Raw genomic sequence first — 15,093 nt, 5'->3', positions numbered from 1 at the left:
ATGGTGGTGTAAGGGGTGTTCAGGAGGACTAGAACCTCTGGTGTGGGGGCTCGTTTGGCCCTTTTCAGGGCTGCTCATTTACCTTTGGTGTCTACCTGATTCATCCAACTCTCATCTGTGGCTGCAAAGAAGCTGTAGCATTCAAATTGCCCACCCCCAGGTAAACTGTGTCAGCAGAGGGTCTAACCCATGTTGAAGGTAACCGACAGGCCTCAAACCCATCCATTTGGACACCTCAAACCTGTCAGTGAGTTAGAGGGACGTCTACCCCAAGCATGTGAAGACTTCCTCTTCTTCCCACCCTCCTAATCCACTATATCCCTGGCCATCACCTGTCTTGACTTTTGTCCTGCCACTGGACTTTGATGTCTCAGGAAGTGAGAGTGAGGCTTACAACTTTGTGCAACTCTGCTTCACTTAAATCCAATTCAAACGAAAGTCATCACTCCATGATGTAATTGGTTTTCTTTTCCAGTTAATTTTTGTCCTTCCTTTCCCAAGCTATTGACTCTTTTTTGTATACCTCTCATTTCTTTTACCATTTTTTTCTACCTCTCTTATTTGACTTTTAAAATCCTTCTTGAGCTCTTCCAAGCTTTTTGGGCTTGAGACCAGTTCATATTCCCCTTTGAGGTTTTAGATGTGGATATATTGACAATGTTGTCTTCTTCTGAGTTTGTGCCTTGACCTTCCCTTTCCCCATAATAAGAATCTTTGGTCATTTTTTGTTTCTGCTTTTTGTTCGTGGTGTTTGCCTGTTTCCTAACTTTAAAAAATTTTTTTTGAGTTCTCCTTCTGGAGGGCAGGGGGCACTTACCCAGGTTTCTTTTCCTGCTCACCCTGGCCTTGCAAGGGTATGTTTTGATGCTAGTGAATGTCGGTCAGCCTGGAGCTTTGCCTCCTGGAGTTGTGCTTTCCAGAGTTGTGTTGAGGCACCAGGTGAATTCACTGCTGGAGAACCCTATTGCACGTGGTGGTTTTCCAGGCTGGTTTCTACAGGTTCCCCTACCTGTATTGAGGCTCTTAGGGGTCCTTGTGTTGGCACTTGTCTGCTCCACCAACCTGGGTCTCAGGATCTCCCCCTGGTATGCTGAGGTGGGGCTTGCTGGCTTTCTGGGATACCTTTTGTCCTGTACTGCACCCCCTCCCACAGAATGAGAGGGGTCGTTTCTGTTAATACCCCAAGCTCCGTGGGCTACAAGACTGCTGTGCCCTGTCTTTTTGCTGGTTCAGGGTTTTTCCTGGGTCGATATTTTCTGGGCTTTCAGAGGTCAGTGAAGGAGAGTGAGAGCAATTTACTTCTTACTCTGACATCTCTGCCATGGCTAGATCTCTTGTTGCTGTTGTTTGTCCTTCGTCCTTGAGGAAGACCATGAACATGACATCAGGGAGGTGATGACTTGACTTGCAAATTGACTTTGATTTGAGTGAGGGAGGGTTGTGCAAAGTCACCAGCCTCACTTTCTCCTCAGTCCTCTTTTAAAATGAAGGATAAACAACAACCTAAGTAACTAGGGGGCCAGCTAGTACCTTGTGAGCTCCTTAAAAGTAGGGATTGTGTGTTTGCTTATCTTTGTATCCCTTGTACGTATCACTGTTCCTGGGACTTAGTGCTTAATAAATGCTTGTTAACTTGAACTTTTATGACTCCAGCTTCCTCTTGTGTAAAATGTAATTGGATTAAATGATCCCTAAGGTCCTTTTCCTCTCTAATGTTCTATGGTTCTATTTACCTGTGTGTAAGCTATTCATTGTCTTTGTCCATTTCTCCTATTTTACAGATAGACTTGAGATCTAAAGTGATCAAGTTACTTGCTCATAGTTAAACAACTAGCTAGTGGCAGTCAGGATTAAAACCTTGTGCCCCTTAATTCAGGGTCAGTCATAAGAGTTCCAGATGACTGGACTGAATTGGGAGCTGTATTCATATAGTCTGGAATTCACACATTTAGATGGATATATATATATAGATAGTGCATTTATTAAGCACTTGCTATGTACCAGGCACTAGAAATACAAATATAAGCAAAAAGAAAGACTTTCTTTACCCTCAAGGAGCTTACATTCTAGATAACATATAACAAGGTGTAGAAAAAGGTGGGAGGTACTAAGAACTAAGGTTCAGAAGAATTCTGGGTAGTTATGGGCTGAAGGAGGTTTGCAGTAAGCCTGGCATGGGTGCTTCCTCAAATAGACATCTGGGGACAACTTGCCAATCAGAGGAGGAGCTTGTAGGGTTCAATTTGAAGATGACTACTGGGGGTTATTTTGAGGGAGGGTAGTAAAGTGCTTAGTAATAGAATTGTAGAGCTATGTTGTGGTAGATCCTCAATCTTATCTGTAAATAAGGGTCCAGCCTCCTTGAAGAGGGGAAAACTGAAGTCCTAAGAGTTTGTGACTTATCCAGCATCATACAGATAGTAGCGAGTCTGGTCTTTGACTCCAGATCCATGGCACTGTGGAAAGGATACTTGAATTTGGAGTCAAAGGACCTGGATTTGAGTCATGGCTCTGCCACTTAATACTGTGTGACCTTGGGCACTTCACAGCTCAATTTCTTCATCTGAGGAGCAGTTAGGTGGCACAGTAGATAGGGCACCAGGCCTGGAGTCAGGATGACCTGAGTTCAAATGCAGCCTAAGACACTTACTAGTTGTGTGACCCTGGGCAAGTCATTTAGCCTCTGTCTTAGTTTATACTAATAGCACCTACCTCCTAGGACTGTTGTGATCATCAAATGAGATAGTAATTGTAAAGCACTTACCTCAGTCTAGCACACAGTAAGTGCTACATAAATGTTAGCTATGATTATTATTATCTGTATAGCAAAGGAACTGGACCCTTATGAAGAAAGTCTGTGATAAAGGTGTTGGACTATATAGCTTTTAAGATCCCTTCTGACTCCAAATCTCTAATCTCTGATCCTATGACCCCAAAATATAGAGTTCTTCTGTCTCATTCGAACCCCAGGAAATTATAATGGTGCAACCCCTTAATTTTATGATGAAGAAACTGAGGCCCTTAAAAGTTAATTTACTTTTACAAGTTCACACAGCCAGTTAACAGAATTGGGTCTGAAACTCAGGTTCTTAAATGCACTATAGCTTTAAGGAGTAGAATCATTTCTTAAAGCACGATAATATTTCATTATATTCACATACCACACTTCGTTTCAATTCTTTGTTATTACAAAAAGTGCTGCTGTAATTGTTTTGGTGTGTATGGAGACTTTTCTTCTGTCAGCGGCCTCCTTGTAGTAGAATTTTAGTAATGGAATCTCTGAGTCAACGTTTATTAACATTTTAGTCACTTTATTTCAGTAGTTCCTAATTCCTTTCCAAAATAGCCTCACTGATTCACAGCTCTGCCAGCAACACACCATTGTGCCTATCTTCCCCAAGTCTCTCCATCATTGACCACTGTCATCTTTTGTTATTTTTGTCAATTGTGAGTGAGTTGAATGGGGTGAAACTGAAACTTTGGGGTTGTTTTGATTTGCATTTCTCTTATTCTTTTTCTTTCAAATAGTTAATAGTTTGAATTCTTTTCAGTACTGTTTGGCCATATCTTTTGATAACTAATCTTTGGGGAATGGCTTTTGCTCTTTTTTATGTGTATGTGTTAATTGTTTATGATTCTTGGATATCAGGTTCTTATCTGATAAATTTGATGTGAAGATTTTTTACCCATTGATTTTTTTTTCCTTTTTGTGGTAGGTGCATTTTTTTTGTGCAGAAGTTTTCAGTTTCATGTAATCCAAGTTAACTATTTTTGTCTGATTAAGTACATGTCCTACTCAAAACTGTGAAAGGTATATGATCTCTTCTCTTCTAATTTTTTATAGCATAAAATTTAATACTAAGGTCATATATCCATTTAGAACATATTGTGGAATATGTATTGTGTAAGCCTAATTTTTTGCTTAACATCTTTTTAAAGTTTTCTCTTTTTTAATTAAAATCACATAGGAAGTTCTTTCCTATAAAATACATTTTCCAGTTTATCAAACACTGGATTTTTGAGTTCTGTTGTTTATGATTCTTTCTTGTTTAATCTGTTCCATTGATCTACTCTTTTCTAAACAATGCTAGATTGTTTTGATAACTGCTGCTTTATAATGTAGTTTGAGGCTGGAAGTGCTATGTCCCTTCCTACTTTTGTCATTTCCCTTGATATTCTAGATATTTTGTTCTTTCAAATGAATTTTGTTATTTTATGAAGTTTTGTAAAGTACCCTTTGATAATTTGCATAGCATTATAAGTGTAAATTAACTTTATTAGTGTTGTCATTCTGTTATATTGACATTTATATAATATATGTATATATTGATATGGCCCTGCCATGACGACTAAATATTCCTCCAGCTATTTAAGTTGTTTTTTTATTTCTTTAAGGAGAACTTTGTAATTGAATCTCTACAAATCTTTTGTGTGCTTTAGTAGATTGATCCCTAGATACTTCATTTATTTTGTAGTTATTTAGAATGGGATTTCCTTTTCTATTATTACCTAAGAGGTCCTTTAAATGCCAAACATAGTAGTTTAATATTTAATTCTAGAGCTAATAAGGAGTTTGTTTATTGAAGTGGGGGTAGAGTGACACATTTGACCTATGCTCTAGGAAAATCACTTTGGCAACTGGAAGCAAGTGGAGGGTGGTTTGGAGTGGGGAGAGTTTCAGGTCAGGGAAACCAATTAGAAGGCCATTGCAATAATACATGTGAGAGGTGATGACATCCTGTACAAGAGTTGTGTCTGTGAGTCTAGAAATTGGGGTATAAAAGACATGTTGTGAAGGTACAAATAAGGGGATTTGACAGTACATTGGATATGTGAGTGAAAGTTGTGTCAGGACAATAATGAGTCTTTGAGAATGAGGGATTAGGAGAATGGTGCTTCCTTTGACAGTAACAGGCAGTTTGGAATTGGAAATTGAGGGGATGTCCATCAATTGGGGAATGGCTGAACAAGTTGTGGTACATCAATGTAATGGAATACTATTGTGCTATAAGAAATGATGAGCAGGCAGACTTCAGAAAAACCTGGAAAGACTTATATGAACTGATGCTGAGTGAAATGAGCACAACCTGGAGAACATTGAACCCAGAAACAGCCACATTGTATGATGACTGACTTTGATAGACTTGGCTCTTCTCAGCAGTGCAAGGATCAAAGACATCTCCAAAAGCCTCATGATGCAAAATGCTATTCACATCCAGAGAAAGAACTTTGGAGTCTGAATGCAGATGGAAGCATACTTTTTGCTCTCCTTTTCTTTTGTTTTTTGTTTTATTTCTTCTTTTTTGTGGTTCCTTTTATTAGTTCTAATTCTTCTATACATCATGACTAATGTGAAAATATGCTTAATATGAATGTATAAGTAGAGTCTATATCAGATTATACACCATTTTGGGGAGGGGGAGAAAATTTAAAACTCAAAATCTTATGGAAGTGAATGTTGAAAACTAAAAATAAATACTTCTTCATTCACTCAAAACTGTTCCACTTGAAAGACAAAGGTGATGGAAAAAAGGCAGGGATTCACTTGAACTCTCCCAAATTCCCCTCCAAACAACTGTAAATAATGCCTCAAAACAAATTCTGAAGTGGCAGGAGGGGATGAAGCAATTTTCCTGCCCAAGACAACTTAGAAAGTCAGCAGGAAAGGTCTGTTGCACAAAGGTGAGAGTGAAGTGCGCTCCAGCACAGGCTGTAGCGGTACATTCAAAGCCACAGGAAACCAGTAGTAGGTTTTGGGGGGGTGATGGAATCAGCAGCAGACAGCAGCGGCTTATAGAGCTCTCAGTCCACAGATGATAAAGGGTCTTTTTGCTGGTATTGGGTGCAGGACTTTGTTGCATCATCCTTACTCAGATCTGGGTCGCAGTCCCAGGGCAAAGAGGAGCCCTAGCACACCAGAGCTTGTGGCTGCAGAGAAGCAAGGACCCTGGTCACAGTTCCAGGGTGGGAAAGTTTTTTTGTGGTTGCTCACAGGCCAGGAGAGTAGTAAACACACCTCTCCAAAGATCACACTACCTTGAAAGAGCCGAAAGGTTATGGACCACCCCTTCACCCCCAGAACAAGCTCTGAAAACAGTTACACAAAAAACCTGAAGTTTGGGACAGTATCCCCCTTACCCCAGGAGCCGACCCCAACTTTAATATAAAGCTAAAAGTTAAAAAAAAGAAAAAAGAAAAATAGACTGGAAAAATGAGCAAACAAACAACAACAAAAAAAGATCCTGAGCATAGAAAGATACTATAGTGACAGGAAAGATAAAACACCAACTCAGAAGAAGAAAACAAAGTCAAAACTGCTACATCCAAAGCCTCAAAGAAAAATGTGCATTGGTCTCAGATCCTGGAAGAGCTCTAAAAGGATTTAAAAAATCAAATAAGAGAGGTAGAAGAAAAATTGGGAAAAGAAATCACTGTGATGCAAGAAAATCATGAAAAAGTCAACAGCTTGGTAAAGGAGGCACCAAAAAATACTGAAGAAAATAATACCTTAAAAAACAAACTAGGCCAAATGATATAAAAAAAAAAGGCACAAAAATCCAATGAAGAGAATACCTTTAAAAAGCAGAATTGGCCAAATGGAAAAAGATAGACAAAAATTCACTGAAGACAAGAAATCGTTAAAAAGCAGAATTGGCCAAGTGGAAAAAGATGTACAGAAATTCACTAAAGAGAAGAACTGCTTTAAAAGTAGAATTGACCAAATGGAAAAGGAGGTACAAAAGCTCAATGAAGAAAATAATTCTTTAAAAAGTAGAATTGGGCAAGTGGAAGCTAATGCTCCACGAGGCATCAAAAAACAATAAAACAATCAAAAGAAGGGGGAAAAAAAGAAGAAAATGTGAAATGTCTCATTGGAAAAACAACTAACCTGGAAAATAGATCAAGGACAAACAATTTAAGGATTATTAGACTACCTAAAAGCCGTGGTTAAAAAAAAAAAAAGGGCCTGGACATCATCTTTCAAGAAATTATCAAGGAAAACTTCCCTGATATTCTAGAACCCATATTCAGAAGGTAAAATAAAAATTGAAAAAACCACTGATCACTTCCTTAAAGAGATCCCAAAATGAAAACTCTTAGGAATATTGTAGTCAAAATCCAGAGCTCTGAGGTCAAAGAGAAAATATTGCAACCATCTAGAAAGAAATAATTGAAGTATTATGGAACCACAGTCAGAATAACACAAGATTTAGCAACTTCTACATGAAAGGATCAGAGGGCTTGGAATGTGATGTTCTAGAAAGCAAAGGAGCTAGGATTACAACCAAAAATCTCCAACCCAGCAAAACTGAATATAGTCCTTCAGGGGAAAAATGGATATTCAATGAAATAGAGGACTTTAAAGCATTCCTGATAAAAAACCAGAGCTGAATAGAAATTTTGACTTTCAAATACAAGTTTTAAGAGAAGCATAAAAAGGTACACAGGAAAGAGAAATCATAAGGAATTCAGTAAGGTTAAACTGTTTTATATTTCTTTTTTTTTTATTTCTTTTTTTTTTTTAGGCAGTTGAGGTTAAGTGACTTGCCCAGGGTTACACAACTAGTAAGTGTCAGGTGTTTGATCTGAGGCTGGATTTGAACTGAGGTCCTTCTGACTTCAGGGCTGGTGCTCTATCCACCCAGCTTCCCCAACTGTTTATATTTCTCTATGGGAAGATGATACTTGTAACTCCTAAGAACTTTCTCATTATTCAGGTAGTTAGAAGGAATCTACTAGACAGAGGGCACGAGTGTGAGTTGAATATGATAAGATGATATCTTTAAAAAGAAATTTAGGTGTAAACAATAGGAATGCTTTGGGAGAAGAGGGAAGGGAGACATAGAATGGAGTAAATCATCTCACATAAAAGAAGCCCAAAAGAGTTTTTACAGTGGAGGGGAAGACATGGGGGGGGGGTGGAGGTAGGCAGGAGCACTTTACCCTCACTCTTATTACAATTGGGTCAAAAAGAGAATAACAACACACTACCAGTTGGTAGGCCAGTTAGTCCAACCCCCTCCTTTTACAAAAGAGGACGTGAATCCCATCTTGGTTAGGTGATAATTATAAGATCTGGGATTTAAATCCTGGTCTTCTGACTCCAAAGCCAATATTCTTTCCCTTGTACTTTACCGCTCCTGATGATGAAAGACAAAAGAGAAAATCTAGATTATAGAAAATTCAGAAAATTTGCAAAAATAAAATCAATGTAGCTGGAATCAGAAGAAAATATGAAGTAGGGAAAATCTTTTAAATAAGTGATAAAAGTCTGACATTTAAAGTCAGGGACGCAGATATATATGATTAAGAACCATGTCCCAAAGGACAAAGGACAGGCAGTTAGGTGGTTCAGTGGATAGAGCTCTGAGCCTGGTGTCAGGAAGACCTGCGTTCAAATTCGACCTCAAACACTTATTAGCTGTGTGACCCTGGGCAAATCACTTAACCTCTGTTTTCTTTAATCCAATAGAGAAGGAAATGGCAAACTACTCCAGTATCTTTGCCACGAAAACCTCATGGACAATATTAGCACTCTGGGGACCACAGGGTCCTGAAGAATAGGACACAACTGAACATCAAAACCCAAAGGACAAGTAGTCAAAGGCTATGTAAGACCAAAGTTTATGGAAGAAGATTATGTAAACTCTCAATAACAACCTGGAAAATGTTCAAAATAACTAATTAGAGAAATTTAAATTAAAGGAACACTGAAACTTAACTTATCAAGCTAGCGAAGATGTTAGAAAATGGTAAAACTGTTGAAGAGACTATGAGAAGGTGGCTCACTAATTCATTGTTTTGTAATAAGGAATTATTTCACCTGTTCAGGAAAGTAATTTGGCATTATGAGAGAAAAGTCACTAAGTTGTTTGTATACTTTTGCCCAAAGAGTTCAGTATTGTGACTATATTTCAAAAAGTATGTTGAGAGCAAGAAAATAGAAATATATTCATAGTAGCATGATTTCATAATTTCAAAAAACAAGAAACAAAATGTGTCCATTGGTTAGGCAGATGAATTATTGTTGTACCATGTGGAATAAAGACTATGTGGATTCCCGATTTAATCACTAAGCCTCAGTGTCCTCTCCTGTCAGTACTTTTTGTTTCATGGCTTTGTGATCAAATTTAGGTTTCATTTTCATTAAAATTTAGACGTGAATTTTGTAGTTCTATAAAGAATTTAGAGAAATGTGAAGATTTATATAAGGTTATGGAGTGAAGGAAGAATAGTTATGTCAAAGAAACAAACTGGCAATCAGACATGTATTAAGAATCTACTGTGTGACAGGCTTTGACTACAATAATGTAAATAATATCAACAGGGAGGGACAGCAATAGTTTGGTCACTTAGAGTGATCATTTTTATGTTGTCAAAATTAAAGGACCATTCCTCCTTTTTATTGACAAATGATAAATAGAGAATGTACTTTGTAATGATGTTTGGATACTGAGAGGTATTTATGTGAAAACAATATGTATCAATAAATTTTAAAGGTAAAAAATAGAATCAAAGTAATTTGGACCTTACTTGAAGTTCTTTATTGGCCAAGAAAGCCAACAAGGAAAGTCTAGAAGCAAAATTATTAGTAGATAAATTCAAGCAATTTTAAAATCCTAATTTCAGTTTTGATTAATTCAGCCTGAAATGTTGATTCATGATATATTCACGTTAGGAAAAAGACTGTTGTCTAGCCAGATTGGCCTTTTAAATTTACAAATGTCTTTAAAAAGCATTTGTTATTCTCATAAACATCTTCATTAGAAAAGGGAAGATTTGCGGGGGTTGAATAGCATCTTTCCCCAATGATAATCTCTCTTTTACATTTTTTTTTTAGTTGGAGAGAAATTTATATTTGTTTGCTGCCAGATTCTTGCTTATTGCTGTCATTTCATCCAGTTGTGACCTTTTTCATTAAAAGCTACATTATTTTTCTCCATGTAATTCCACCCCCCTGTTACTAATGTAACAGGACTCAACAGAGCTGCTTTTGTTATGATCAATTCTTGTTTTAGAAAACAGTTTTGTTCTTGAAATAATCAAGTGTTAGCTCAACTCTGTGGCTGAAGCAAAAGAAATAGCATTCACTGTTCTACATGTAGTATAATAAATGTTTTGATAGTTCATATAAGGCAGAGATGATTTCTTTGTGTTTCTATTTTAACAGCTTTTATAGTCAGTAAAACACATTTCAGTAATACTGATATTCAGGCTCACAATCTGCTGCTTGAAGATTGAATTTCAGGACACTAAATTGTTCTCATGTTCCTCTCTTCCTGAAATGTGAATTCTAAATATGAAGTCTCAAATTGATAGATACATTTGACACAATTATAGATATTTGTCTTAAATGTTTTTCTCTTCCACTTAAATTTTTGCCTTGTATTTTGAACTTGTGTGTTTTATGTGTTTGTTAGTCTTAGGTTCTTCGTCCATCTGCACATCTACATCCTGCAGATTCCTTCCAGTCTTTCTCTTGAAGATCCTGGTTCTTAACTTCTCTTCATGGCCAAGAAAAACCCTATAAAGAACAGTTGGTACAGTGGAAAGAGTTTGGAGTCAGAGGATCTCATTTCAAATCTGTCTCTTAAATACCACACACACACACACACACACACACACACACACACACATGTGACTTCATCAAAGTGACTTAACCTCCCTGGAGCTCAGTTTCGCCAAAATGAAGGGCTTGAATTTGGACTCCTTTCTAGATCTAAAGCTATGGTCAATTTTTTGTACCTACTGAAGGGCTCATTTTTAATAAGGACTTTTTTTTTCCTACCTTGAATATATTGTTTTGCTTGTTTAAATATTTTTTAGCTTTTTTTAAACTTCTATTTATTGTATACTTTTATAGATACCAACATTATATGGAAAATGGCTCTGCCAGCTCAGCAGATACCCAAATGGTTCTATTCAGTAAAAATAAGAAATTTCATCACCATCATGCAATTTAGAAATCAGTTAATGAGACCAAGAAAAACAACTTTACATGGACTCTTGGCACTGCCTGAGCAGTCTTCTGGCAATTTTTTCCATTGGAGATTCAAGAGCTACAGGACTTCTTCCATATGGAATGGTTCTCAGGCTCCCAGCTCAACTAGACAAGAGAATATTTCTGCACAAGACACTCACCCTCCTTCCCTTAACAAACTACAACTCAAGACTGAAGTAACCAACTTTGATTCACAAATATCACTAGAAGGTAATTCTGAAATTTGGGGCAAGCTTCTGTTTATGAATTCGTTTGGAGGGAGGGGGAAGTTGTTTGTAAAAAACTACTTAGTCTGTTAGGTACTACTCTAGACTACTGCTCTAGGCTAACAGTCTATATTATACTAGTAGAAAGTAGTATACTTTATACTTAGCAAGGAAAAAAATAAACTATAGTGCTGCTACTAACTATGACTTTTAAATAGCTATACTATCATGGAGTGGTTTTTAAAAATCTGCTGATTTTTGTATTTGTTTACAAGACTGCTTTTGACCTACTTTCTAGTAACATTTACAAATTTTATTTCAGTGTTTAGATTCTTAAAACTGTAGTCAAACTGTTTGCGTTTGGAGAGATTTGTGGAAGACAGCTTTCGATCCTTGTAATTTAATATTTGTATTCATTTCTTAAAATTGTATTAATTTTAGATTTGTTGTGTGTTTTATGATGTAATTCATGCATGATATAGGGGAAAGAGTACCAAATTTGGAGTCAGAAGGCCTGATTTTGAATCCCAGTTCTATTTACTATATATATAAAACTTTGAACAAGTCTTCCTCTTTGGGCTGCAATTTTCTCATCTATGCTATCTAGGGTTTGAATTAGAATGAGCTCTGAGGTCCCTTTAACCTATATATATCCATGCATAAGCCTGAGAATAGAGTATATGGGCTACTCTGTCAGAGTCTTACCCTCCCAAGTTGGTATCCACCCATTAATGACTTCTCTTTGTATCTAGTCCAGCTCCCTCTTCTGCAGGAAGAGGCTCATACCTGTTAACCCCAGGTGTTCAGTGGTCCTTCTTTACTTCCTTCTTTTTGTCCCAAGCTTCTACCCTCTAGCCACCTGACAAAAGTCAAGAATTCTTTCTGCCCCATCAGATCCTTTTTTCTTCATTGTTAATAATGAAACCATAATTGTTCTTTGAAATAACGTCTCTTTTTCCCTGGTAACCTGGAGGATGGAGAGCTATTCTTCAAGCCCATTTTCCTTCTCTTCAGAGGAAAGATATCACCCTTTACTTCGGGCATAGATTACAGTTATTCATCCATGGCAGAAAGGTAAACATCACGTGCTAGCTGCAGGTCACTGCAGTTTCTTTTTGCCCTTCATAGTTGTTGGGAACGGGAACCAGTCCTCAGTCCTCTGTTGTTCTCAAGGTTATTGTTCTTCTGAGTTTAAAGTTGTCTCTTCTTGCCATGATTAGTCACAAAGGCAGATTTCTTCCTGCTGTTCGCAGCAGGTGCTGCCAGGCTTACTCTTTCTGATAACAGGAACTAACTTGCATCAAGTGATGGCAGGCATTACTGTTCCTGATGAGTTCTCCTGCAAATTCTTGTCAGCTCCTCCTGCAGAGGCACTTCATTCCTGCAGGTAGTGCAAGGTATCTCCCTGCAGCTTTTGCTGCTGCTGAGAAGAAGGCCTCCAGAATTTCCCTGTTTGGCAGCAGCCACAGTTCTGCATTACAGCCCTTGCCTTGTGCAGTGCAGGTTGGAGACCTCCTCTCAGTGAAGCTGCACACTTTTGCCACTCTTCTTCCTGACCTCTGACTTCACAGAACCTTGTCCAGGGCTCTTCTTGTGTTTTTTTGTAAGGATACTGGTAGCTGTGTAAAGATGTAAGAGGTGGGAAAGATCACTCTTCTCTGAAGGAGTTAAAGAAGACTTCACAAAAGGAGCTGCCCTGAGTTGTACCTTGGAGGAAGGGAGGGACTTTGGACATAATTGGGGTGGGGGGTCAAGTAGATTCCAAGCCTATTGAGTAGTGACCAAAGATTGGTATGGGAAAGGGCAGGATAGAACAGGACACAGAGAATAGGCGATTTTGGCTAGAATATAGAATACAAGAGGAGCAGCAAGAGAGGAGGCTGCACACATAGAATGGGGTTGACTTGTGGAGAGTCTTGAATGCTAAAATTACGAATTTAAGTTTGATCCTTTAGGCATTGGGGAGCCACTCAAGATTTTAAGTAGAATAGTGACATGATCATAGGCTTACAGATCTGAAACTGGAAGGGACCTTAGAGTCCATCTTTATTCCAGCCCTTTCATTTTACAGGTGAGAAAACTGAGGCCTAGAGAGGCTAGTGACTTGTCCAAGGTCACATGATATAGTAAGTGGCAGAGGTGGGGTAAGAACCTGAGTGTTCTCCAAATCCAGTGTATTATCCAGTGTACTATCCTGCCTCTCAAATAGAGCAGTGCATTGAAAAGATAACTTGGATAACGTGTAGCATGAATTGGAGAAGAGATAGTGTTGAAGCAAGAATATGTCTTAAAATAGTCTAGGCAAGAAGAGATGTGATTTCTGCCAGAGCTGGATCTTTTTTTTGGCCATAATAATGTTGATCTAAGTGTGTAACATTATAGTATTGGGTACAGAAGCCGTATTTCAAATGGTTGATGGAATAGATTTATACTGATTTTCTCCAACTACGTTAGACATCTTGAGCGTAAGTAGTTGGTGAGAGGCAAATGGTAGAAATTACTCAAGGTTGAGTGGTATTGGGGAGGAAGTAGCAGAAGATTAAAGGGCAAAGAAGACAGCATTGTTAAAGTCAAGGAGGAAAATGAGGCCAGTAAAGAGTTAATGGCCTGGGGTAATAGGGAATAATTGAGGCACTGAAGGTTCCAATACTCACAGTACCAAGCCTGGAGTCAGGAAAACTCAACTTCCTGAGTTCATATCTGACCTCAGACATTTACTGTGACCCTGGGCAATTAGACTAACCCTGTTTACACATTTTCTCATCTGTAAAATGAGCTGGAAAAGGAAATGGCAAATCACTCCAGTATCTTTACCAAGAAAATTCCAAAAATGGGTCACAAAGAGTCAAGCACGATTGAAAATGACTAAAACAGCCACAATTGAATCACTTAACCTTTCAGTGCCCATGTACCTTTCTATGACTAGAAGTTACAGAGTTGGATCTGAGGTACAACATCACATCTATCAGATTGGCCAGGATGACAAAACAAGAAAATGATAAATGTTGGAGAAGATGTGGGAAAATTGGAACACTAATCCAACCATTTTGGAGAACAGTTTGAAACTATGCCCAAAGGGCTATAAAAATGTGCATACCCTTTGACCCAGTAGTAGCACTTCTAGGGCTATATCCCAGAGAGATCATACAAATGGGAAAAGCACCCACATGTACAAAAATATTTATAGCAGCTCTTTTTGTGGTAGCAAAGAATTGGAAATTGAGAGAATGCCCATCAATTGGGGAATGGCTGAACAAGTTGTGGTACATCAATGTAATGGAATACTATTGTGCTATAAGAAATGATGAACAGGCTGACTTCAGAAAAACCTGAAAAGACTTCTATGGTCTGATGCTGAGTGAAGTGAGCAGAACCAGGAGAACATTGTGCCCAGTAACAGCCATGTTGTTTGATAACTAATATTGATAAACTTAACCCTTCCCAGCAAGAATCTAAGACATCTCCAGAGGTCTTGTGATGGAAAATGCTATCCACATCCAAAGAAAGAACTATAGAGTTTGAATGCAGATCGAAGCATACTATTTGCCATTTTTTTTCTTCTGTTGAGTTTTGTTTCCTCTTTATGGTGGTTCATGCTATTCCTGCTATGCTTAAAATATGACTAATGTGAAAATATGTTTAATAGGAATGTGTATGTATAGCCTATATCAGATTGTGTGCCATCTTGGGGGAGGGTTATGGGGAGGAAGGGGGAGAAAAATTTTAAACTCAAAAGCATATGGAAGTGATTGTTGATAAATCAAAATAAATTAATTTAAAAAAGAAAGAAGTTACAGAGTTGGAGATTTGCATTGATGAAGGGAATTTCCACACTGGGACACACACACACACACACACACACACACACACACACACACACACACA

The 15,093-nt window shown here is 38.0% G+C and overlaps 1 protein-coding gene across 1 annotated transcript in view; it reads left to right on the top strand.

The window, feature by feature from the left end:
• MTERF3 (mitochondrial transcription termination factor 3) overlaps positions 1-15,093 on the top strand; it is a 43,000-nt gene that overhangs the window by 1,116 nt on the left and 26,791 nt on the right. The window contains exon 2 of the mRNA XM_027849879.1: positions 10,865-11,212. Coding sequence (XP_027705680.1) covers positions 10,885-11,212 — 328 coding nt within the window. The 5' untranslated portion in view covers positions 10,865-10,884. The remainder of the gene's footprint in view (positions 1-10,864; positions 11,213-15,093) is intronic.

The sequence above is a fragment of the Vombatus ursinus genome, unplaced genomic scaffold (assembly GCF_900497805.2).
Source record: "Vombatus ursinus unplaced genomic scaffold, bare-nosed wombat genome assembly UNPS02008961.1, whole genome shotgun sequence".
NCBI classification, from domain to species: domain Eukaryota; kingdom Metazoa; phylum Chordata; class Mammalia; order Diprotodontia; family Vombatidae; genus Vombatus; species Vombatus ursinus.
This window is presented reverse-complemented; position numbering and strand designations above follow the sequence as displayed.